Here is a 27,240-nt window from a genome sequence, read left to right on the forward strand (position 1 = left end):
TCTCACGGGTTCTCACCAATCTCTTACGCTGACGATACTCAGCTGCTGTTCCCCTTCCAAACCATTACACCTGCAGTCATGCAATCTTTCCAAGACGGCATGAGAGCGGTGGCAGGTTGGATGGTCCAGAACTTCCTCCAATGCAACGTGACCAAAACGGAGGTCATGTTGTTTGGAGGGGCCACCCTGCTCTGGTCCCTGGAATGGTGGCCACCTGAGCTTGGACCTGTCCCAGCACCCAAACAAACCATCAAAAACCTGGGGGTACGCCTAGACCAAACTCTGATTATGAAAGATCACGTCAGCCAGGTCACGGGAACGTGCTTCCGTACAATTGGTCTTTTACGGCGTATCTTCCCTTTCCTACCAAACATCCATAGGAAAACGCTGGTTCAGGCACTAGTCCTTGGACGGGTAGACTATTGTAATAGTCTACTCATTTCCGCCAACCAGGAACAACTGCGCAGACTGCAGGTGGTGCAGAACACCGCGGCAAGACTTATCCTGAATGCCCCCCCCGTACCCCCTCCCGTCCCCTCCTTTCCCACCTTCACTGGCTCCCAGTGCAACAGCGGGTACATTTTAAACTCTGCTGCATCATGCATAAATGCATCTATGGGTCTGGTCCCAAATATCTGAAAGATATCTTCTTTCCCTACTCTCCCGGACGCACTCTACGCTCCAGCAACACTATGCTGCTATATGTACCTAAAGTAACCAGAGCGAGACAGGGTGGCCGAGCCCCCTCCCTTAAAGGTCCCTTGCTGTGGAATTCCCTCCCTCCCCAGCTAAGACAAACTTCCAACCTCCTCAACTTTAGGAAGAAACTAAAAACTTACTTATTCACACAAGATTAATTTAGCCCTCCCTCTGCCACTCCTTATCTATAGTTTGTCTAACTTACACAGAAGCCACGCGCGGAGATACCCCTTCGGGGCTGATTCATGCGCGCTATAAGACTATAAATAAATAAATAACCCGAGAACCACAAAAAAAGGGAACAAATAATCAACCTGCATCCTCCCTACAAAGTAAAAAAGTTACACAAACCTGTCCCGTAACAAAACCACTACCAGCCCCAAAAGACCCTGTAGTAGGTAAACCGCTTCCGGCTAAAACAATACCAATTCCTAACCCCAATACACTCCCAAAACCCGCTGCCATAAAAACAACAAAAGTTACCACGCCAGCCCCTAAAACACCAGCTGCTACAAATACTCCTCAGAACAAACCAAACCCTACAGTAAATAAAGGCACCACGAGAGGAGCTTTTGATGGCAGATCCTATATGCATCTACCACCTGAAGCATCGCCTTTCGTGGTCATAATGACGGGTGTACCAGAATTAGCAGGGGAGACAACAGAGCCTAATTGGTCCTTAAAGAACAAGGTCCAATATTGGCTAAACACAAATCGCCCTTCCCCCCCTAACTGGACAAGTAGGATAGCAACAGTCAGTAGGACCCCATGGGTGGGACATACAAAAAAAGTAATACAAGGTGATTGTATTGTAATAACTTTTGAGGACCCCAAAGTCGTCGAGTACATATGCTCTTGGGAACAACATAATCCAAGTGGGGGAATAGACACAAAGAGTCTTTCCTTTTTCTATCCCAAAAAGCATTATAATAGCCATCTCAAAGAACAAGACAACCTGTGGCGTAAAGCAGTCCCACAGCCTTGGGATTTTACTAACGCTAGACCCAAAATCCCCCCACAGCAGAATGGTCAAGACCCCTCCTGGTGGTCGGTTGACACAAATTACTATCAACAGGATGGCCCATGGCAGGTAATGGGACCCCGTAACAGAAGAAGAGATTGGGAACAATGGGGTGCTCCACCACAGCGGCACTTTAGACCCAGATATGAAGAAACACCATACTGGGAAAACTGGCCGGGTATCCCAACAATGAACCGGTACAGTAGCCTGGAGATGGTCGATTGACCATTACCAGATTCCACCAATGATAAACCAATCACTTCATCTCGGGTCCCGGAAAGGAAAATGACTACAGGACAAGATAACAGGTTACGATCACTGTCTGTCATTTTCTGGAACATAGCGGGACTTCGCCCTAAAATAGATGATGGCTCAGCAGCTCAATTGTTCGAGGATGGCAAAATAATATGCCTTCAGGAAACATGGGCAACAAAAGAGTTACACATCGCAGATTATAAATCTCTTTTTTCCCCAGCCCTTCCTAGCACTGCGGGTAGGCCCAAGGGGGGTTTGATCACCTATATAGCGAACACAATCCCTAGCTTGAAACTCCTCAAAATTGAAAACACGCCAAATTTCCAACTAATTTCCATTTCAGTTGGCAAAGACACTACTGTCATCCCAGTAAACCTCTACAATAACCTAGAAGAGGATAACTTCATCAAAACCCTTCAGACAATCCAGGAAAAAATCGCTAGATGTACTAAATTATACAGTAAAAAGGCTACTGTCCATTTACTATGGGGAGGAGACTTCAACATTCATCCCTGCCCATCTTTGAACAACCATAACTGTGGGATAGTGGACGAGCAAGATAATCCCCTTGCTCATTTCATCCACGATGGAAAAGGGGAAGCGATGAACAATCTTCTTACAGACCTGGAACTGTCAATAGTAAATAAGCAAAATCCGGATGACAATACCTTCTACCCCACATACCTAGGGAGGGGTCATGAGACCACTGTCGATTACGTCCTTTCAACGGATGGGCTGAGACAGCTAACCATGGACTTTACTTTATTGGCAAATAATTTAAGCGACCACTCAGCGCTTAGAGTGGATTTGGACCTCCTAAATCACCCAACACAGACAACCATAATCGCACACACTCTTTCCCAAAATCGGCTAGAAGTGGGCAGACCAAATGGTTTTACGGTGAAATGGGGTAAGATAGATCCAATCCAACTAAGCAGTAACATAATAAAGACTCTATATCCTAACATAATAAAATGCCTAGACTTGGAGTCCGACGACAACATCATTCTTGAAAACTTCAAGATTATTTTGGACAAAACCAAACAAATGCTGACCAGGGAAAATAAATCAAATAACCCAACAATACCAGGCTGGTTCAATCATGACTGCACCACCTCATTAACCAAGCTAAAAGAGGCTCTCAGGCAACCAAAAAGAGACACACAATTGATTAAACATCTAAGACTCCAGTACAAAAAGGTCAGGAAACAAGGAAAACAGGAGCTGAAACAGTCCTTATGGAACGATTTACACAAAAGCTCACTCACAAAGAATAGTGAGTCTTTCTGGCGGATTGTGAAAACCCCTTTTCTTTCTGACTCTACCAGACCTCAAATCGACGTAGCGATAGAAGAGGAAATATGAGTAAATCATTTCTCCCATATATTCAAATTAACATCACCAAATGAAGAAACAACTCACTCTCACCCTCCTGTCGACTTCCCAATAAACATCCAGTTTGATATCCTTGAGGTACTGCAAGCACTGAATCTAAGCAAAGGGGGCAAAGCCCCAGGGCCAGACGGGGTCCCTGTTGATCTCTTCAAACAACATCCGGATCTTTGGGCCCCTATACTCACTAGAGTATGTACTGCAACAGCCAGATTGGGCTTAATGGAGTCTTGGTCCAACTCCATTATGGTTCCTATTTTTAAAAAAGGGGACCGCCAAGATGTCAAATGTTACCGACCGATCTCCTTATTAGATTCCGTAGGAAAAGTAGTTGGCAGAGTCATTCTGGAACAACTTCAACAATGGGCTGACGACAGAAAGATTTTATCGGACCTTCAATTTGGTTTCAGAGAAGGGTTTGGAACCGTAGAACAGGCCCTCAACCTAAGTCTAATCGTATCTAAGTATATCCACGCAAAGCAGGGGACAATGTACATGGTGTACGTGGACTTGTCCTCTGCTTTCGACTGCGTATCTCACTCAAAGCTATGGACTCTTCTGCGAAACATGGGGGTGGATCTCCCACTACTGGACTTCTTAAGGGAACTATATACGGACGCTTCTGCAAGAGTGCGTTACGGGACAAAGGGTGAGCTTACCCCGTCATTCAAGGTAGAGCGAGGAGTCAGGCAGGGGTGCGTCCTAGCCCCCTTCCTCTTCTCCCTGTACACAAACGGGCTGGAAGAGAAGATGTTGAGAGGGGGGCAGGATCTCCCAAGACTAAAACAACGCACGATCCCGGCACTACTCTACGCGGATGACGCAGTAATTTTGGCACGCACCCCCATAGAACTTCAGAAGTCCTTAAATAAATACGCTGATTTCACGGGTACACTAGACGTGCATATAAACGTGAAAAAAAACGTTCGTAATGGTGGCCGGTGGAGGGAGAAAACGAATAAAGAACATTACTCTTAATAACCAAAATCTTGAGAGAACCCCACAGTGTCCCTATCTGGGCATAATGATCGACGAGAAACTAAATTGGAAAGCAGTTATTGAGTCGAGGAGACACCTTTTTAGGAGAGCCAATACTGCCTTGATTAGCTTCTCACAAAGACTTGGAAGGAGAACACCAGTGGAGATGCTACAAATCTACTCTGCAAAATGCCTAGCCACTGCCCTCTATGGGGCTGGCGTTTGGGGACACGTTGACGTTGCATCTCTTCAAACAGCTGAGAACTCGTTTACTAGATTTCTTTTATCTGCCCCCAAGTGCTCATCTACATATGCATGTCATATGGAACTGGGAATCCCCTATATAGAGGACCTAATTAAAGTCCAGCCACTGCTACTCTGGAGGCGCATATGGTTATCCGACAAGAACATGCTGACCAAGGCCATCCTAGAGGATGCAATGGCCCTGGATAATGCGCACAGAATAGCCTGGCTTACCTACGTAAAACGATTCTTTACGGACATGGGTTTAGAAAGATTTTACTTCACTCCACTATCACTGACTGAAATAAGCAAGAAGGAGCTGAAACAGAAAGCATTGAGCCACCTAGAGTCACTCAGAATTACCCTGCTTTCGAATAAACAATCTGTACAACACGCAAACATGGTACAGTTATCGCCACAAATCCAGCCCTATCTTGCATTGGAAATTAACTCATACGAAAGGATGCTTTTAACCAGACTCAGACTCAATCTGTTTCACAGACTAGTCGCTTTCCCGCAAACGAACACTTGGGAATCAAAATTGACATTATGCCCTTGTGATGAGACTTCCGCACAAACATGTATGCATACGATACTGTTTTGCAAATACTACCTCCCTCACAGGAAAATCTGGCTATTCCCATTACTAAAAGTCTGGGGTCTTAGACAATGTCGTCCGGCCATGATTCTTTTACAGATGTTAGACTCTGAGCGCACCTGCTATCATATACTGAACTTTTTAAAATGTATTATTCGGCATCGAAGGAATCTTTAAAAATCTTTTTGTGTGTGAATTATTTTAAATGCTGTAAATTTCATATTGCTGCTTTTATGGTTTTATAATGACAAAAACCGAATAAAGAAATTTATATAAAAATTATTTCTGATTCTGGTGCTCTGTGGCGTGACTTGTACAGTCAGTTGATTCCAGAGAAGAAGAACCAGGTCTTTTCTGCCTTCCTGAATGTCAGTTGAGCTTCAACGCACCCTTCATCCACTGGGAGTGAGCACCATCGTTTTGCTGCTTGCACAGAGAAAGATGTGCAACCAATGGTTTTCTTTTTGTGAGTCAGAAAAACCAGTTGTGGTGTCAATCTACAGCGAGGTAATCTTTTCAGGTAGTGTGTGTTGATCTTTTGATGGAAGGTTGGTGCTGTTCTCTTCATGGCTTTGTGTGGCATAAACAGGGTTTTGAAGGTGGCTCCCTTTGTAATGGGCAACCAGTGAAAGGCCTTCAAAGCAGCAGGATGTTCTCTTATAGGTTTAAGTGCAGGAGCTGTTGTAGGGGCTAACTTCTGGATTCTTTGTAAACACCTCAAGACACAGAATCTTTGGTTAGGCTGGTGGCATAGTTCAGTCGTGGATGTGCTCTGCATTATGAAGTCAGGAGTATTGCTGACATGCCATATATTTTCAAAAGCTCATTTTGTGGGGGCAAAGTCAGACACTTATAGGAGTACTTCTGGGAAAGTTATGTTGGCTCTTAAAGGCCAGTGCTGCAGAGGGGGGGAGTTGACCCTCTTGTCAGGCAGCCTGGACAATTCCTTTATAAATGATAATTTGGTCATGATATTTCTGGCAAACAGTATTGTTACTAATGACCACTGTCTATGAGGTCGCCCGAGTGGGCGAAGCAAAGGTATGCAGTCCCAGAGTGTGGCTCGAGAGTCATGGGGGCATTGCATCTACTTTGATTCTCATGGCGTCTGCTGACCAAGTTTTCCCCTGTCAGTTAAATACTAAACCCTCTCGCCCACCATAACAATGCAGGATGGGAGAGGAGTGGGGAGTGGCCAGAGCAGGTGGATTAATTTACAAATATATTCAAAATTCTCCCTTCTTTATTGATGTGAGCACAAACACGCATACACTCACAGCAGTGCATATTGAAAAAGAAGAACTACTCAACTTATGAGCTCTTACACCTGTTTTTTTGATTATCAGCCCTCATGTCTAACAAGTAATGGGATCTTAGGTGAGAATGATGGCAGCACATTCCTGGGAGAGAATAAAAGGGACACGTGGAAATGCTTGAATTACTCTAAATCACTAGCAGTGCATTCCATGCTATCGTTTTAGCTCATCACTATCATTTCAGAAAGAACCAATCACTTGGGCCTTGGTTTTGCTCCTCGTCCCCCCCCATTTCTGTATGTGTGTTTGTGCTCTGTGTGTGTGTGCAAATGCAATAGGTCTCGCATTTGTGAGAGATTAAGCTATTGGCATTGTAAATGACAAAGCCATTTATTTATCTATTTTCAAAACCAACACATAAATACAAAATTTGTCATTTGCAATGCCAATAGCTCTAACTTTTACAAAGGCGAAACCGCTGCATTGTAAATGCTTGTTTTTCTACTATTGCTGCTTTGCTCCTGTATCTTTCCCTGATTCCCAAGCTTTCCCCATGGGTTTTTAGTTGGTTAATGTGAAATTAAAGTATAGAAGCGTGTTTTGTGGGGCGCCGATGAGAATGTAAGTGGCATAAACTACCACAGGCGGACGCTTAATGCAGCAAGAGGAAATATGTCTCAGATAAGAGCAAACAGCACAACTTCGGTTCTGCAATGTGTCCATTGGCTTCCCTCTATAGGCAGAGACGCCCCTGTATGTGAAACAACTGGTCGCCACTTAGTAAGTATGCTAAACTGTATAACTGAGAAATAAGACTGCACTCCTGTATTTTGGACTTTTTCATTTAAGTGGCCAATTGAGTATGTGTTTTTTTTCCCTAATTTATTTTTACTGCCGATCATTGGCACGCTGATTTGGGAGCATACCTCTGAAAATATAAAAAATATGTTAACAAAACGTTATTAATAAGATTTATTTCTACAGAGCTTACACAACCCAAATGCTGCGAAGTAGTGCTCAGACAGTAACGGCTCTGCTTGCTTCATACGTAACAATGGCCCACATGCATCAAGCATTTTTGGAGTCGCAAACGGTGTGATTCCTTAAAATCGGCCGTTTGTGATCCAAAAATGCTTTTTTGGATGCATCAGGCAATTTTAGAAATCGCAACATTTTTGCGATTTCTAAAATTGCGATTGCTTTTAAGAAATCGCAAATTTGCGATTTCTTAAAAGCAATGCATGATTACTTTTAAAATTGCGAAATTGCAATTAGGGGGTCAAATTTACCGAGTGGTTGAACCACTCGGTAAATTTGCAAAAAGTGTTTAAAACGCTGAAAATGCATTTTTTTCAACATTCATGTTACTGACACACATGTCCTTAGGACATGTGTGTGTGAAACATGATGCGAAAAATAAATTTCAGGGGTACATGGGGGGGTCCTTTGGACCCCCCCCTGCACCCATGAAATGCATTAACAAATTGCGATTTTCAAAGTGAAAATCGCAATTTGCTAATGCCTTCCCATTGGTTCCTATGGGCCAAAAGGCCCATAGGAACCAATGGGAATAGCGAATTCGCAAATTGTATTTCGGTAATTTATGCGATTCGGTAAAAATTGCGATTTTTACCGAATCGCATAAATTTACCGAAAATAATCATGCATCCCGTTTTGCGAATTCTAAAATGCGAATCGCTATTTTTCGCACTTTAGAACTCTTAAAATCCCGGGATGATGCATGTGGGCCAATGTGTCTGTGTTCTTTTAGTGTGAACCTGGCCCAGTTGTGTAAGGTTGTGGTACAATGTGTTTATCACTTACTAATTGAACCCTCTTTATTAACCCTCAGTGACAAAATATTCCATTAAAATCTGTAAGAATTTACATGTATGCATCGCTTTTTACATATAGATCTTGCCAGAGGAAGCAAAACTCACAGAACTATCTTATCTGTTTGTAACTTGTGACGTACGGTTTGAATAAGGATCTCTACCACAGAATCTTTAACACACTGAGCTGTTATACTAACTAGAAAACTGTAACCATCACATCAGGTATTCTGAAATAGGCACATCATCACACTGAACTGTTGGTTCAAATCTGAGACTAGAAATTACACACAGAGCACTCGAGCAGGTGCATTACCCAACTGAGTTACACACCCAGTTTTCTGGCCTACAAAATAGTCGTCCGTAAACTGGTGCGTTTACTCCCTGACCTAGCTGAAAATGCTGTCTATTTGTAACACATTTAGGTAAAATATCTATCACTTTTTTCAATACTGCCATTTACTTTGGGATAGGGTCTCTACTAAATGCCACTGCAGTCTAATATGCAACACTCTTTGCCGCTCTTCTATACTCTATGCCAATGCACTACACCCCACTCTAATCTACTGTGCACCACTGCACTCTTCGCCACTTCACTCTACGCCTCTCTACTCTGCACCATTCTAATCTATGCCAGTGCACTCTACCCGACTCTACTATTCGCCACTGCACTCTACGCCACTACACACCGCAGCACTACACTCTATGCCAATGCAGTCTACACCACTACTCTATACCATTCCACTCTACCCTACACCACTCCACTCTACTCCAAAACCGTCTATTCTACACAACTGCACTCTATGCCACTGCATTTTACGCCAATATAATCTACACCACTTTACTAAAAATCAATGCACCCTGTGACACTGCAGCTGGGCCAACTACTTTTCACCACTGCACAGTGCACCCCTATACTCTACAGCATTCTACTCTATGCCACTGCACTCTACGCCACTCTATTCTACTCTGCAGCATTGTACTCTAAGTAACTGCTCTCTGCACCACTCCGATCCACGCCTCTCTCCATTCTGCAAAACTCTACAACCCTGAACTCTGCCACTCTACTCTGCATGCCTGTACTCTATGCCACTGTACTGTACTCTGCAACACTGAACACTATGCAACACCACTGTAATCTATGCCATGGCACTCTACGTCACTCTACACTATGCCACTGCACTCTCCCCTACGCCACTCCACTCTATTCCATTTCACTCTGCCCAACTGTACACCATGCCACTGTACTCCACTCAGCGCCACTCCACTCTATGCCATGGCACTCTACTCTGAACCGCTCTGCTCTATGCCACTGCACTCTACACTACTCTGCGCTCCTGTACTCTGCTTCAATGCACTCAACACAGCTTTACTCAAAACCAGTGCCCTCTACTGTGCACCACTGTACTTTTCCCCACTTCACTCTACTGTTCTCTGATACACTCCACTCTACGACACTTCCCTCCATGATACTCCACTCTATGATTATTTTATACATTAATCTCTGCTCCACTGACAATCTACCCCACTCTGTGCCACTCCACTCTATGCCATTCTACAACACTACTCCAATCTTAGACGCTCTATGCAACTCCCTTCATGCTACTTCAATCCACGCTATTCTGTGACACACTACTCCACTCCACACCATTCCACTCTATGACAGTCTACTCCACTGCATGTCACTGTACTCTACAACACTCTACTTCACTCCCTCTTATCCACTCCACTCTGCTGTACACCACTCCACAACACTCTATGCCACTCCATTCTACAACACTTTGCTCACCTCTGACACTGTACTCCACTCTGCGCCACTCAACTCTACACCATTCCACTCTGGTACTCTACTCCCTTCACAACACTCCAGAGCACTGTACACTACTCCATGACACTGCACCCCACTTCACTCTCTCCACAATGCTCAACTCTACTGTTCGCGACTCTACGCCACTTCATGACACTCCTCTTTACGACACTGCACTCCGCACCACTTTCCTTTACCATACTAACTTTTAGCAAATGCTGAAAAGCAGCCACTCTGGTGTACAACATTGCCGAAACATATTGGCAAAGCCAATAGCTCTTGCATGGGCGAGACCCGATGGCTATGCCAGTGCTTGTTTTCCTTAGAAAACATATGCCCACTACCTTTAGATGGTATCGTTTGCATTCCTTGAGAAGCTAAAGACCTGGGACTTCGAATAAGGCCTCCTCTGAGAACTAGCATAACACACCTGTGAAGCGCTAGGATACCCTCATGGGTGATGGGGCGCTATATAAATACAGCTAAGTTAACAGAGCCTCTTGCAACAAGGTGGATCCATGTGTTAAAAGACTGCTGCTGGCTTGCAGGTCCCAGTGTTGCATGATTCTATGGATCTATATACCCTTTGTCTTGCTTCACAGATCTGCATCACCAGAGTAGAAAGTAATATTTGGCCTTCCATTCCAAATACAAAGTAGATTTTCTTAGCAATAATGCATATTTGTATAACGTTCACATATTAAATCTAAAACCTCTATCTAGCGAGCGCTATATAAAACTTAGCAAATAAATAAATATAGTAAAATGCATGGCCGGTGGTTGTAAAGATGAATTCTTCTCTCATAAAAGCAGCACGCAGGCCAGGGAGCAGGGAAGGGGTTGCTGGAAGACTGCAGGCTCCTACAGCCGGTTCCGGGTCTCCAGAGGCGCGGTTGATACCCACTGGTGTAGCCTATTTGAGAACAACAGCAATTAGCGTGGCATAAAGTAGAATTGCTAAGGACAATCGCAGAACGTAAATATAGGAACACTAATTACCGCAGGCAACGTATTACATTGAACAAATTGAAGTAAGGTACATGGACCTGGAAATAAACAAAAGACAATTTGCTTGCTGATGGGTTCAAGTCAGTAAAACACACACAGCTTTGCAGTTTCCTCTGTTTTTCACCCTGGCTGACAAGTGAGCTGTAATACTTTAAAATATCATGAAGGAGTAAAGGACAGCATCCTTTTTTTCACCGCAGATAATGTATGGATTTCTGTGCTGCTATCAAGGCGACAATGCGTGTTGGGGCATAAAAAAGATTGCATCATAAAAGCAGCACTGACGGATTCTTTATTCGTTTTTTTAGGTAACACTGCCTTGTATTTGAGCGATAGCATGTGTTGAAAATCAAATAATACATTTGTGAACAAGATCATATAGGTGCCTTCTTAGTTTTGTATACGTTGTAAGCATGTTGAAAACCTTAAAATGCAGCAAGTGGCACATTAAGTGAAAACATATATATTTTTTACGTGTGGTTGTACCTTCTTAATGACACATAATTAAAGTGAGAAATAGCTCCAGTTTGTTTTTCACACTTCGAAGTGCATTAATTCGATTCTTAAGTGTGTTCCACTAAAATCAATAACGTGCAGTTTTACTGTAAAAAGCATTACTTCCTATATTTTTTCACGAACAGATAGTCTGAACATGACTGTAACGTTCACCAACACACTTAAACACATTTCCAAATGTAACACCAAATAAAGGTAATTATAGGGCTTAATCCAGTACTGTTAATCCTTAACCCACTTGACTAAGCGCTATACTGTAAACCCTATGTACCCCAAAACTTTAACCCTAAATAATTTCTTCTTAACCCTAAACCATTACCCCAATATCCCTAAACCTTGTAGCCTTAAAACCTATACTCCAGCCCTTTAACACGGTACCTCAAAACCTTTTCTCCCAAAGCTTAACACTGTACCATAAACCCTTAGCTATACACCCTTAATCCTACACCCTTAACTTTAGCTACTTATCCAATACTCCTCAGTACGTTTTAACCCTCAACCCCTGTACCCCAACCCCATAAACCTTACCTCTATACTCCAAACCCTCAGCCTGATTTCCCAAACCTTTACTCAGTACCAGTATACCCCTTATTTCTATATATCATGAACCCTTAAACCCATAAACCCATTACTCTATAACTTTAACTCGTGATCTATAATTCCTCTATCCCAAATCTAACAACCCAAATTCATAAACCCTTTAACCCAAACCTTTCACCGGATCACTTTAATCCTATACCCTTAAACATTATACACTCTACTCTGTCTATTATCCCTTCCTTCTAACTCTGTTACCCTGAATTCCTACACACATAAACCCTATATCTCAATCCCTCGTGTCAAAACCCAAACCCAAACACGTAACCGAATACCATAAACGCTATACCCTCAACACCTAACCACTAACCACATATCCTTAACTCCTCTGCTCGGCATTTTTAACCCTTACCCCCATTAGCATATTTTGCTCTTCAAAATATTTTGAAAACAATCATTTTGGGAAGTGTCCATTTTCCAAAGTATTTATTTATAGACCCAATAATCATGAAGCGTTATTTTTAGAAGTGTTGCTTTCAGAGTTTTTAAGCAATACCATTTTGGATACAGAAGTGACTCTCATGATGAATCAGTTGATACCACTAAGCAAATCTCCCAGCTACTTTTACAACTCTGACCCCCCCCCCCCCCCCCCCCCCCCTCAGCTAATGGTTTTATCCAAAATGAATCTTTTCTCAGGGTCCTGGGACAGTCTTTGATCCCTGTTTATATTCAGTCAGATCAGCTTTATTGTTTATAAACAGGTCTTCCTTCACCTTCACTGTCAGGAACTGCCTTATGAGACCTGGTTCCTGAGATCCTAGGGCAGTGAGCTGAATGAGTAAAATCTTTATTGTTTAAGATTCTTATAAAACCAGTTACAATCAAACAGTAGCCATAGAACGATCAAAAAGATTAAAAAAAATATTAAAACTTAAATACTATTAGAAAAGAAAAGAAAGAATATTCAAAGTGCAAAATTCTTAGGATTTTTAGTAAACCAATGCATACTATTCATAAAACCTATCAAATTTTCAGTGTCTCTTTTAAATTTTGCTTCACCAAAACTATGCCTCTGATAGTGCCGCCAATACATTTTAGAGAGGGTCCCTTGAAACGCATTAGTGTTGCTTCCGCAATTGTTCTAGTGCCTCTTTTCCAAAATGGCATACATAAATATTTCTTGTGTTCTTCCAACATGATAGGACATATACACAGAGTATATCCTATTATCTCCTATCTGCCCTGCATAGACAACAAAGGTTCAGGCTCTATTCATTTAAGGATTACATTTTATAAAGTGTCCTCTTTGGACGAGTGACAATCAAAACATAGTTTAAACAATTACTATTGCTAAGAACACACAGTGAAGAAAGACCTGGGGCCTCATTTATGAGCCCTTGCGTCAATTTTACGCCGCTGGTGCGTCACTTTTGGTGACGCACCAGCAGAGTAAAAAATGTGCCTTGTTGCACCATATTTACAAAGTGACGCATCTAGGTAGATGCGTCACTTTGTAAACACCTGCGCCACATTATACCTGCGCCACGTATAATGTATGCAATTGGGGCGTATTGACGCAAGAAAGAGTCATAGAAGTGACGCAGTGAAATCTATAAGATTTCACTGCGCCATTTGTTGGATGCTAATGCGTCCAAATCTTACGCCTGCCTCATGGCAGGCGTAAGACTGACGCAGGCACTAACAACATGGGACTTGCCCATGTGAAAGTGCACATTGCTGAAGTTGCGTCACTTTTGTGACACACTCCAGCAATGCGTCACTTTTGCACCTACAGATACGTCAGAAATACTGACGTATCTGTAACTCCTTGCGACATGATGCGTCATACTGTAAATATGACGCATCATTAGTGTTGCAGGGAGAGCGCACTGAAAAGTGACGCATCGCTGTTTTCACTCAGAGATGCGTCACTTTTCATAAATTAGTGCCTTGGTTCTCATCTAAGTCAACAGTAGGGAGTTGACTTTTTTAAGTTAAATAGACTGCGAATAGTTTTGTTTAACAGTTTGTCAAGTTTATGTATAATTGTTTAATTAAAATTTATGGCCCATATAATATTAATTGAATTAACTCGGTTGTTGTTATGCTAATACATTGACTGATGACACCTCCTCCATATCTCTTGAAGAAGTGATTTATTGTACCAGTGGCCTTGTGGCTCCTATTTATCGGATTCATAGGGTGTACTTTCCCGGAAAGTTTATTGTCAATGATGACTAATAAATAGTTGTAATGTGTAACTTAAACACTCTTATATATCTTCATTAGAACAGTTAAATATTGTGGGATTTTTCATCCAAGGTACATTATATTTGTTTTTACCATGGTTAATCCTTAAGCCATTTAAGTTACTGTATTCACATAGTAAATGTAGCTGACATTGGAAACCCATCTGTTTTGAGGAGAAAAGCACCACATCATCTGCACAGACTAGTTAGAAGATATGTGTCAATTCTTGATTTGGCAGACCGCCATCACTATAGTTTGGTATTTCTGGCAAATTTCGAAATATAGTGTGACAATAGATGGGCTTGTGGTAGAATATATCCTTGGTTAAGCCCATTTTCTATCAAAATCTTTGGAGGTAGGCTGTGTCCTTCTGAAAACTTTACTCAAACTCATATTTTCAAGTGTAGATCTACCTATGAGGAAAGAAGGGTTAGGTCAATTCTCCACAATAGTAACTTTGTTGTTTATCACTGGTAAACAAAACTCTCTGTAGTATTGGACCCCCATGCTGGATAACAAGTGACAGATATACTATTGTTCTGGTCGCAATTCGCAACCATTTTTTTGCTATCAGGATCTTGTTTTTGAAATGACCTATGTACTAATAGGCCGTTTAACAAAATTAATTTTGGAGTGAGTCATAATCTGACCTACCTAATAGGTAGGTCAACAAATTGCGACTCAATCCGATTGGCCAAATTTATGAGGATGTTTTTTTTAAAGCAGCCCCATTTTCTTTAGGGCAATTGGCTGCTTTTATTAAAATAAAAAAATAATGTTTCTTGAAATGTTTCAGTGAGAGTTGGTAGTAGTGCCTTAGACCACTATCTACTTCCCCCTCCCTTTTGGTTATACATTACCAGCCCAACTTGGAAGTTGATAACTTTTAAATGATTTGTGACTGGAATTCAGATGTCAAGCCTTTGATACATATAGATAAGAATTGCACTTTGGCAGGGACGCCCAAAATACACCCCTTCCAAATTGAGTTTCAGAGTCAGCAAAACTTTACCAATTCCTAAAATCAGTTTGGTACATGTACGAAAACTTTGTTGCTGTTGCTCACCCTTAATCTAAAAATGAGTGTTGTCAACCACAATGAGTGAGTACATCTGGCCCTGTGTACCCCTGTAAAGCATTTGACCCTGTCATGCTAGCGACGCAGAACAATCCATGATTTAGTCAAGGATGTGACGTAGGTTTAGGCACTTAGAATACTGTAGGTCATTTTAGTCCATGTACCAACTGATTGTCCAGACAGTGTTTTACTTTAGAAAAGAAAAGCACATTAATGCACTTAAAAATATACTACACATGAAATAACGGTAGCTCACCATTGTGTGTTTCGAGATCATAGCAGTGCTAGTTTCCAAGAGGGCAAGTAGAAAGGCTGTCTTTAACTAAAGACATGCATACTTAAAAAAAAGTGATAAAATCAACAGGTAAGAAAATACACTTCATAAATATGTTTCTCAGACATTAAAATTGGGTTTGCTCGTGGTTAATGAAAGTGAGAAAATTGATCTTCCAAATGTAATCTTCTTGCAGTCACAGATATTCCAATTTTACCGTAACATGTATTATTGCGTATGATTGTGTCAAATATTTAACTATGCTAGTAAGCAAATTGTTCATGTCCTTTGCAATATTCACTTGATGTCTTGCCATCTTTCAAATGTGGATGCTCTAGATCAGGGATGCCTAAAGTAGCTCCAGGGGGGTGATCAAGCCCTGATCTGAGGACAGCCACTGTCTGTGTTAATGAGTTCCATTTAGATTTGCTGTATGCGGATTTATTTAATGTGGTTATCCTGTAAATCTGTCATGGCACTCCTGAAACTGTCTTGGACACCATTGCTGAACATGGTTTGTGCTTCTCATGATAATGATAAATATAATGTCAGTATACCTAGTCACATGCTTATTTACATACACAGCGTGACAGCATCCTTGTTTATTTTGCAGCCAAGGATCATGGATTTTAAGTGGAGCTGGATGTATCTGAGTATCTCATTGCTCATTCTAGTAGTTGCAGAAATTAAGGAGGATAATGCTGAAACAGACCATACTGGAGATGCTGAAGAGGAAAGTGATACTAACTCTGTTTTGCAGGTAATGAGGGGGATTAAACGGTGAGAGATATAATCATACTCTTCTTTCTAATAATGAAAAAGGTGTTTAGCAACCACATAAATGTTCAGATGTGCATGTTTTGTATTGTTCCTAAGGGATCAGGTGAAGCAGTGTCCATGGGGCAGGAGGGGGTTGGTGCATTGAAATACTGTTCCTCATGATCTCAAGTTGTAATTGATGTGTTCCCATTTGAACCAGAACCAAATGTGCTTCCATGTACCTTTTCTTCCTGTTCCAAACAGGAGAACATGTTTGAGAAACCATCCCATTATCTCCAAAAATTTGATTTTGGAACTGGAAAGTTTGGCTCCAGCATGCAATTCTCCAGTCCAGGCCCAACATCTATCTTTTTCTCCTGGATCTTTTTCTCCTGGATCTTATTCTCGATAATGGAAAGCATGTTTTCACAATGTTGGTTTGAAATCACTTGGGCGTTTTTAAAATCATCAGGATTTGTTATTTCCTATAATACTCCAGAAAAGTAGTTGTCTGATTTGGGGAGACATTGATTCTGTCTACATAGTGGCGTTTGTTGATGCCTTCTTGGTTGTTCTAAGGTATTCCTCATATGGACTTTACAAAACTACTTGTCATCTTTGACTTAAGATTCAAGTGTTTTTCCAATGTCATTCCCAATCTTTTCATATGAGTCAGCTCTTCCTTTGCTCACTTAGTGATGGCCTTCAAACCTATTGGAATTTGCTTGTTTGTGGAACGTTTGTGAAGGAGAGATTCCACAAGAGCATGTGTGTCCGTGTTGGTTTTGGAATACCAAAAGAGGTGAAGGCTTAGCTGGACCTGGATGGGGAGGCATTCCTTCGCTAGCTGTGTAGGTTTGATCAGGGCAAATGAATAGGTTTTGGTTTGAATGCTTACAATCTGCTTTTATACAGGAATGAGATTACATTGTGGCCTATCCGGGAATATAGTTCTACCATTATATCTGCCCTGCATCTGCCCTGTATATGCCTCAAGTTAAACCCAGATCAGATGCTGTGTGTGTGTCCCTGATATTGTGGGGAAGGTGATCAGTTGGGAAATGGTCCATGAATTTCGATTTTAACAGGTTTTTCTGCTTGGAAAATCTACCCACAGGTTGAAATTTACCAAGAACAGGATTCTAGGTTGCCAATTATACATCCTGGTTTATGATAAATGAAAATAAATAAAAATTTGAGCATAATGAGTTCTACACTATGTGCTTAAAATCATTATATGTTGAGTTATATGTTGAGTCCACGACCATAGTACATAATAGTAATTCATGGTGGGTAGTGCTAAACCCCTACTCTTGATGTAAAGTCCATTAAAGTAAGGAATTAAAAAATTGTAGGAAGCAAGCCATAAATGTAGTTAGGACCTCTGTCCCCAAGGAAAGCAGACCACTCCTCCTGTTGCAAATTGTAAGTTACTAGAGCGAGTTTGTCTGCTGAGTAAACATGTATTAGGCTGATCTTGAAAGATTCAGACTTTTTTTTCATAGGAAATTGTGCAAGGTTAGATTTTTTGGCAAAATCTGGCCACAGATTCTACTTCATGGAACTTCACATGGGAGTGGATGAGTTGGGAATTACTTTGAATCTCAACTGAAGTTCCAAAGTGGACATGGATTAAATAGCACAATTGTACGGGTGGCAATGTTTGATATCATCATATCCATTACACCCAGGTGACGGTTGGTGAGTACCTTTGATATGCAAGGCGAGAGCTAGGATGGAGCAAAGGGTCTGCTACTTCTGCTTAACCCATTTTTTGTTGCACTACTGTCAATTTTGATTTGCAGTTACAAAGGTTGTGGAAGCACTCATTGAATTGGACTAGACATGTGTGACTATCTAGAATCATTACTGTACTTGTTACATAAAAGCTTAACACGATCTCCCTCTAAAAATGTGGTTTTCCTGGGAGTTTAGCGTGAGAACCTTGGGGATTTTCTGACTACTTGAAGTTTTGAATAGCTCTGGGATGCTCCTGTCACATGATCTAATATCATGGGTATGGAAAAGCAGGTCAAACGACGACCTCTGTTTCCTGTTGCTTTTGAGGTAAGAATGCTGCGCAGTCAAGCTTTCAATTTGCTCGACGAAGGTCAATTTCTTAATAAAGCATCTGGATTTATTTTAAATTTTTTACCACTGTAGACATTTTCCTAAGATCTGATCCTTGCCCACTTCTGGGCCTTGATTAAGCAATTCAGAAGCTTCTTTTTGCAAGGGATGAAGTGTTTGAGGCCATTAAGAAGAAATTCTCACCTTCCAACATGCCTTCCGAAGTTAAGAAGAGTTTGCAGAATCACTGGACCATCTAGAGCCAAATGAAATTTACTTAGGTTATTTGCATGAAACTTTTTCTAAACCCCATTGGGCTGGCCGACTGCTTTACTACAGGAGTCAAATAATAAGGCAAGCAAAATATAACAAGAGCAGGATATTTACAAGAAGGTAAATAGCAATGTAGACCTGGTGTAAGTATTGAGTGAGGTCATACGTAATATACATATAGGGGACACAGATATCCACTAGGATGGAATGGAACAGGCTCTGTGGTAGGATAAAAACAAATGTGTGTTGAAGCCAAAGTTGAAGCGCATTCAGGTGTTATTGGTGCAGGGATAGAAGGTGGTTCTTCAGTTCACATTTGAATTCCATCAGAGTGGTAGAAAATTGAATGTTGACTATCAAGGAGTTTCAGATCATAATGACATCCTTTCTACTGCACGCCCTACTCCTCTCAACCGCAGTGTGCATTCTCAATCCTGTGCCCTGTATGTCACCCCTCTGTTCCAGTTCTCCATTGTGCTGCCTTCTGTTCACTGCCTCAGCCTCTCTTAGCAGGTGTGCCTCTTTCCCTTTTTCTCCATCATCCTACTGCTTCCTTACCTTCTTTAGACTCTGTTGTACCTTAGGCACACCACTCCTTTTTCTGCTGTCCTAGTGTATCTTGTGCTATACCATTCCTAAGTCAGCTCTCAACTGCCCCCATCAAGTGTGCTTCTCCATTTTTTATCCCAAAGTGTGACCTCTCTCTCTTGCAATCTCCCTCGTTCTCATTTTTTCCTGATAATGCCTCTCTCTTCCATTTCCCTCAGTGTGCCTGTTCCTCATATTCTATGTCAGTGAGTCTCTCTTTTCCATTTGGTACCTCCCCTGTCTTCCAATATACATCTGTCCTCCCCGAGAAGGGCTCAGTTATGAAAGGAGAAGGGCAAAATGGTTGTAAGTGTTGACGCCCATGAAGTGGGCTCAAGGACATACTTTGCAGTTGTCCAAGTTGACAAATAAGCTTAATGGATCCAGAACATCCCATAATTCCAGAATTAGGCAACTTGTTCATTTTAAGATCAAAGAGCTTTCGAGACAACAGCCATATCACGTGCCTGTGCACCTTTTTTTGTGAGAACCATGTGAACTATGTCAAGTGAAGGTAATTTGTATTTTCAATTATTTCTAGGTGCCATATCAGATGCCGCAGCCCATAGGCGAAGTATATTTTTCTGAAACATTTGATGATGGAACAATGAAAGGGTAAGTGTCAGCAACACATTGGTAAAAAATCAGAATGATTGATTCAGTTTGTCTATTTGAAACTTGTACAAGGCACTAAACGACTTAGGGGCATATGTATCAAATACTCTATTTGCGATTCTCAAATAGAGAGTTTTTGAGAATCGCTATTTGAGAATCACAAATGAGATGTAATTAAAATACGCAAATAGTTAGCAATTTCTTGGTATTCCTTAATTGTGATTTGCAAATTGAGAATTGCAATTAAGGAATATCTTCCCATTCCTTCCTATGGGCCAGGAGGCCCATAGGAATGAATGGGAAGACATTCTCAATTTGCGATTCGCAATTAGAGAATCGCAAATTGAGTAATTTCAAGGGTGAAAGGGCATCATAAGGACACCCAGATGCACCCCTGAAATGAGCATGTGTGCGCATATGGCTCACATACATGCGCATATGGCTCACATACATGCCTTAAGAGCATGTATGTGCACAACATACGGGCATGTATGTGCACAACATACGGGCCGATTCTGTGAATCGGCCCGTTTGCGAACGGGAATAGGGCTTGATACATGTGCCCCTTGAACTCCTATTTTCCTATACAAACAGTGCAGACCAGAGCATAAATTGCCTTTGTAGTTCATTGATGTATGAATTTGGTAAAAAAAACCACAAATGCATATGGGTTCTCATTAAATTGTTATTTGTTTTATAGCGAATCACACAAAAACTGCAGACCACACAAATTCATAAAAGCAGAACAATTGTGTAAAAGCTTCTTAAATGTGAGGAACTACTGTTCACAGATTAACTCCCCTAGTTAAATGACTAAACATTCAAGGTAAAAAAAGCAAAGGTGAAAATACATTTACCTACCTCAAGAGGAAATTCTTATTTTGTTACACAAACGCCTTCAGCCCCTACTGTGTACAGAGCTAAATCAAACTCTTTTGCAGTTGCGGCCTGCTACTTTAATGCCCTGATGATGTGTTTTGCCATCAATCATGCTACTACTTGGCCAAGATATGGGAACAGTATCACCGGGGTATTCACCATTGTTCAAAACTGTTTGTTGCATTGTAGAGGAATTTGCCTATTCCATCTTAGTTGTCCTTGCAAAGGAAGGAATAAACAGTGGGGGGAGGAAAATCAACCCAATGTTCTTCAGTAAGGAATACTGGCAGTTTAAAGATGCTCCCTTTTCCCAAAAAACAGCCACTAGGCCAACTATTCGACTGGATTCCTGTGAATACATTTCTCAGTGAATATATAGGAATATCAAATAGACCAAATTGATCATTTTATGGTGTATCATGGGCTTGGCTACTGCAGAGCATCTTTGCAGCTGACTCATATCTATACACCATGAAGGCCTTCTTTATTCCTTTTCATTGGGTTTTCTTCCTACCACAAGATGACCCAAGAAGAATGAAAATTCATGGACCTACGATACGACAACCGTGGCACTTTACTTGGATTATCTGTATCACAAAGGTTCCAACGTGACTCTCGTAAAACTGCGCAATTGGTTTACCCTCAACCTTATCAACGAAGAAGGGACTTTATGACACTTGATACTCAATTGGGACCCCACTTATGGCCCCGTGGGCAATTAAGTAGTCCATGCAGGGGCTAATAACAGCAGACATTGCATATGACTGGTAAAAATTCAGTTGTTTCCTTGACTACTGCCCTTTCTGCCAAATATACAGAGGGAACCAGTAACTGAGGTATTACTAAAAGAATGCCCAAGACCTTGAGATGCAAACTTCCCAAAAAATCTAAACTGTGCTTGCGTGAGAAGACACACACACCATCACACCTCATCACATTTGTGCGGTTTATTCACGCTTTTACTGTTACTTTGAGGGTTTGGGGGTTCAGAGCCATGGGTCACCTGCTCCTGCAGTGTATTGGAGACCACAGAAAACAGCTCCAGGTTTTCAGAGTTAGATTGGTCTAATTCTGTTGAAGCCCCACTCAGACTCCTGAAGAGCTTTGCTTTGCTTTTCACACACAAGGCATCCCTCTTATACCACAAGAAATAGGGGTATTTTTGCCTATTTTAACATTGTTTCCATTATCTGTGGCATGAAATTTCACAAGGATGTGCTTCAGCTCAGATGTTAGGAGCCTACAGTTAGTGAAGTCTATATGATGTCTAGAATCTAAGTATAGCCTAATACATAGGACAATACGTTTGTGCATAATTAGCTACTATTCAAACCCCCTACATCATCACCCCTAAAAACAGAGTGATTTGTTTAATGCACAGTCTTTCAATCGACTTTACAGAACCCTCCCTAAAACATAATAGTAGCACCCAGAATTATATAAGGACCACTAACACATACACGAAGAGGACTGAACTAAAACTTCTCTGTGTATGTATTTTAGTGAAGAATTATTTTGATTACATGAGGCTAGCATGCAAGCTGAAGCTGTCTCGCTGCCAGACCTAGACAGTGGAAATTGGGGATTAGGCGAGAGGCTCTCCAGAAAGAAGACGCTGGAATTTTCTGTTGACATTCTTGTGAAAATGAAGTGTACAATAGCTTTTTCTTTTCATTCTGGTTTAAAGACTGCTAAATATTGTTTAAGCTACATTTTAAATCAGGAGTTAAGTTACTCTAAAATAAATATGTGTATATATATATATGCGCTCGCAGGCACCGCCTCCACGCCAACAGAAACGAGGACCAGACCAGCAAAGAAGATGTTTATTTTAATCCATCAACAGAACCAGCAAATATATATATATATATATATATATATATATATATATATATATATATATATATATATATATATATATATATATATATATATATATATATATATATATATATATATAGTATTCCAATTGTAAATACAATAAAATGGAACTAATGTGTCATTCATTTCATAAAGCTTTATTCGGAACATTTGAAACATGTCCATAAAAGCACAAATAATACAGACAATTCATACATTTCATAGAGGCAGGCATAAATATACATATACATCAAAACAAAATACACATGTTACAAAAATATCCAGAGGGGGGTGGAATAAATATTTAAAAGATGTACAGAAATTTTAGTTTTAAAAGCACATACTTTTCCTGGCGCTAATTGCTTTATATAAAAAGGATGCAGTGAAAAAACAAATGTCCGCATGATTCAGATTAAAAATCAATTTCATAGCCTCTGTTAAGTCTCTTGCTCCAAATCTAATGAATAATGGCTTCAGGTAGAATTTCCTTAACTCAGTGTACAAATCACAAGTTAACAAAAAGTGCTTAGTGCATTGTTCTGACTTATTGTCACATTTACAGGGACCAACAGGGCGCGATTTGATGTTGGGCCACGCGACCAGATGATGTACTATGCCCATCCTCATTCTGGTCAAAACAAACTGGTGTGAGGATCTTGTCACCTGTGATAAATATGGTCTGAAACCTGTAAATTCATTCAGATTATTGTATAGTACACAAGTTGTTAATTTAGAGTCCTCTAAATGATGCCTTTCATTACAGTTATTTAAAAATACAGTTTTTACATCGGATTTGGAGATTTCCGAAAGCCTATAGGGGTCCATTAGAACATTGATGCCAAATAAATTTTGAGCACGGTCAATAATATAACCGATCCAGGGGATCTTCAAATGCTGGTCCAATAGAAGGCAGTCCTTGATAATTGCTCTGTTCAAAGTGGTACCTTCGCTGAGCCAGATCGAGCGCCACAATAAAATAGGCCTTAACATGATCAAATCATTTAAGGCTTGGGTTCCTGTTTCATTATAAACCAGGGAATTGGAGGTAGACCTGGGTAAGCACAGGAGCTTCTTCAGGAAGAGGTTCTCCTCTACCTGAAGGCTCTTAGCTGGTATCACGCCCCAGACCCCTGCCCCGTACAGGGCAGCCGAACGGCATTTAGATTTATAGATGTTTAACATATCATTAATCCGTCTATTCCCCAGTTTCTTGGCAAACAGAAAGACCCCATTGGCGCTTCTGGTCATCTTAGTTCTGACCACCTTATGTTCAGTGGCCCAGCTCCCGTTATTAGAGAAGGTAATTCCAAGATAGCAAAAATTTTCCACTTTTTTCACTGGTTCCCCATCAATAACATAATGGGTTTTCCCGTTTCTTTTAGCTTTTCTAGAACTGCATTCCATAACATATGTCTTAGCCTTGTTAATCACCAGTTTCCTATTCTTAATAAAGGATACAAAGCAATCCATTAGGCGTTGGAGACCCAAAGGTGTCCTTGACAGTAACACTGCGTCGTCCGCATAGAGTAATACTGGTATGTTAAAATTATTGACTCTAGGGGCATCTGCAGCGACTGTCAGCAGGGCAGATTCGGCTTCATTAATAAAAAGGGTAAAAAGCAGGGGCGCAAGAACGCACCCCTGTCTGATGCCCCTTCCTATCCCAAACTTAGTGGTACACTCTCCATTGGGTCCATAGCGAACACTGGTGCAAAGCTTTTCATACAGACGGGCTAAGAAATAAATAATCCCCTGCGGAGCACCCATCTCCAGTAATTTGGCCCACAATATTGCATGATCTACCAGATCAAAGGCACTACTAAGGTCGGCGAAACAAAGATAGAGCGACCCATTTTTTGCCTTGGTATATTTACCCACCAAAAGCTCCAGATTCAAACATTGCTCTATAGTGCCACGTCCTTTTCTAAAACCAAACTGACAATTACTTAAAATCTCATTAGATTCAGCCCACTCTTCTAATCTTACAAGGAGGACCCTACTCATGATTTTGACAGAAGAATCCAACAGGGATATAGGTCTATAGTTTTTTGCATCCCCACGATCTCCTTTTTTAAAAATAGGGATGATTATTGACTCTTCCCATGTAGACGGTATATTACCGCTAACAGCTGTGTTAAAGATTTTGGTGAGCAAAGGCCCCCATACTTCTGGGGCGGTCTTGTACACGTCAATGGGAACGCCATCTGGCCCCTGGGCCTTGCCTCCTTTGCTAGCTCTGATACTAGCCATGGTTTCACTAATGGTTATATCTAAGGCAATGATGGGCCACCTATCCCCGTTGTTATCTTTTAGATTACAAGAATCAAAGATTTTTGAGAAATGTTGGATCCATGAGTCCATACTCACGTTAGAGGTGAGTTCAGGAACCCTATCATCTTTTAAAAATGGGCTGTTTACCGTGGACCAAAACAGAGTACAGTTGTTCGTATCTGCCGCTATAGTGAGGTTATCCCAAGCCTCTTGCTGTAATTCAGCTTTCCTACGTCTCAGGGTTGAATTAAATCCCTGTCTAAGTTGGGCCACCAAAGCTTTGTCCCTCGGTTTGGCTGCAAGGGCCTCTTTGAGGTCCTTGCGGGCATTGGTACAGGCATGGTCAAACCAGCCTCTTGGACACCTTGCTTTGGACCCCGCCTTTTTAGTAAATTTTTTATTAATAGTGGAATTAATATTGTTGAAGTGGTCAATACTGTCGGACGAGGTGTCTACACATTCTAGGATTGCCGCTATATCTATCACACAGCTTGATATGATTAAATCTGAAGTTATGGCAGCTTTATCGCCTTTCCACCTCAATCTATAACCATTCTGTCTATGGGGTTCAATGTTGTTAATAATACCATTTTCACAGACATCATTTTTTACCCAAAAGGTTAGTTCAGTGGTCAAACAGTTATGGTCACTCAGCATATTATCAATCACATTAGGCATTGGACATAACCGGGCAATGGTTGCTGACATACATATGAAATCAATAACGGTGTTAGCGCCCCTTCCTATAAAAGTTGGGATATTACCACCAGAGTCATTCTTAGCATTATCCAAAATTTCCATATCGTAACGGATCATAAAGTTATTCAAAGTTTCCCCATAAGTGTGGTGCGGGAAATGGGCTTCAGCTTCCCCCTCTCGATTATACACACCACAAACTTTCTGGGTGGATAATGGGCATACAGATACATTAAAATCCCCCACAAAAATAAATTCAAATACATTGTTAAAATTCCTCACGAAATTATTCACCGCTGTATCTAATTCATTAATCACCAAATGTCTGGTGTTGTCAAAGACATTATTGTAAAAATTTATCAATAGGATATTTCTGCCTGGATCTTGTGTAAGCCATAGGATTTGTGAATGTGCACCCACATTGACGAATCTTTTAACATGAATAGGTAGTTTGACAGAAATTAACACCAACAAACCCCCTTTAGCTCTGCCATGGGGAGAGGGTTGTGCTGGAAGCTCGTAAGACACATACCCATCAATGCCATTGAATTTTTTACTCCATGTTTCCTGGAAACATAGGATGTCAAATAGATGCACAAAATCTATCCAGCCTAAGGCATCCTCCTTTGCCACAATTCCCGCAATATTCCAACTAGCAATATGACAGGTGGTATTCTCTCTTTCATTCATAGCGTTTGGCAATTCAGCACTAGGGATGGACATGTTATGTTCAATATTAAAAAGCTCTATGCTAGGTATAGAGTTTAAGGTGTCTCCCCCATTCAACGTACAGTTCAAACTTACATTACTTATTTCATTACTTAACAATATGGCCGCTTCATTAGAATTCCTAGGCACTAAATCTCCGCGGGGTTCAATCTCATGTCAATCATTCTGATCTAAGTGACTCAAAGACTGAAACCTATTTTGTGTAGGTACCTGGTACACCATTCCATTGTCAAACGGAGGGGGGTTACAAAATGGGACAAAAGAGTTAGGGGTATGCATAAAAGGGACATTCCCAAACATAGGATTCCCCAGGTGTGGCGACGGAATGAATGGACCATTTTGTGGACCAAAGAAGAAGTTAGGCAGCGATGGCCTGTTTACCAGATGAGGGTAGGTGGGATTACTCAGGGCCTTTTCCTTACAAAAAGATGGCGGTTGCCTGCCGAGATGGTTATAAAAATACCCCAACGGCCTAGCAATTACTTCAGTCTCAGACTGTGTAATTGAAGCTGCTCTAAGCAGGACCGTAGCCACGTGTTGGGGGTGCTTGAAGTTTATAATCACGCAGTCCCCTCCACCTGTTTTTTTGGTGTTACCTATCCAGTTTACTCTCCTAATGGAGATTATTTGGTCAGCGTAGCCGACTGGATAGCCACAATGACGGTTTAGCCAGGAGATGGTTTTGTTTTTCAAAGAATCTGGTGTCTCATATTCGCTTGGGGACTGAGTGGGAATAGGGACATTAGTTAAAAC

General features: G+C 41.2%; 1 protein-coding gene across 1 annotated transcript in view; it reads left to right on the plus strand.

The window, feature by feature from the left end:
* The window catches only part of CLGN (calmegin), a 337,930-nt gene that overhangs the window by 37,189 nt on the left and 273,501 nt on the right, over nt 1-27,240 (plus strand). The window contains exons 2-3 of the mRNA XM_086963258.1: nt 16,361-16,507; nt 19,979-20,052. Of these exons, the coding sequence (XP_086819384.1) occupies nt 16,370-16,507; nt 19,979-20,052 (212 nt within the window). The 5' untranslated portion in view covers nt 16,361-16,369. The remainder of the gene's footprint in view (nt 1-16,360; nt 16,508-19,978; nt 20,053-27,240) is intronic.

Source organism: Lissotriton vulgaris, chromosome 3_1, assembly GCF_964263255.1.
Source record: "Lissotriton vulgaris chromosome 3_1, aLisVul1.2, whole genome shotgun sequence".
In the NCBI taxonomy this organism is placed as follows: Eukaryota; Metazoa; Chordata; class Amphibia; order Caudata; family Salamandridae; genus Lissotriton; species Lissotriton vulgaris.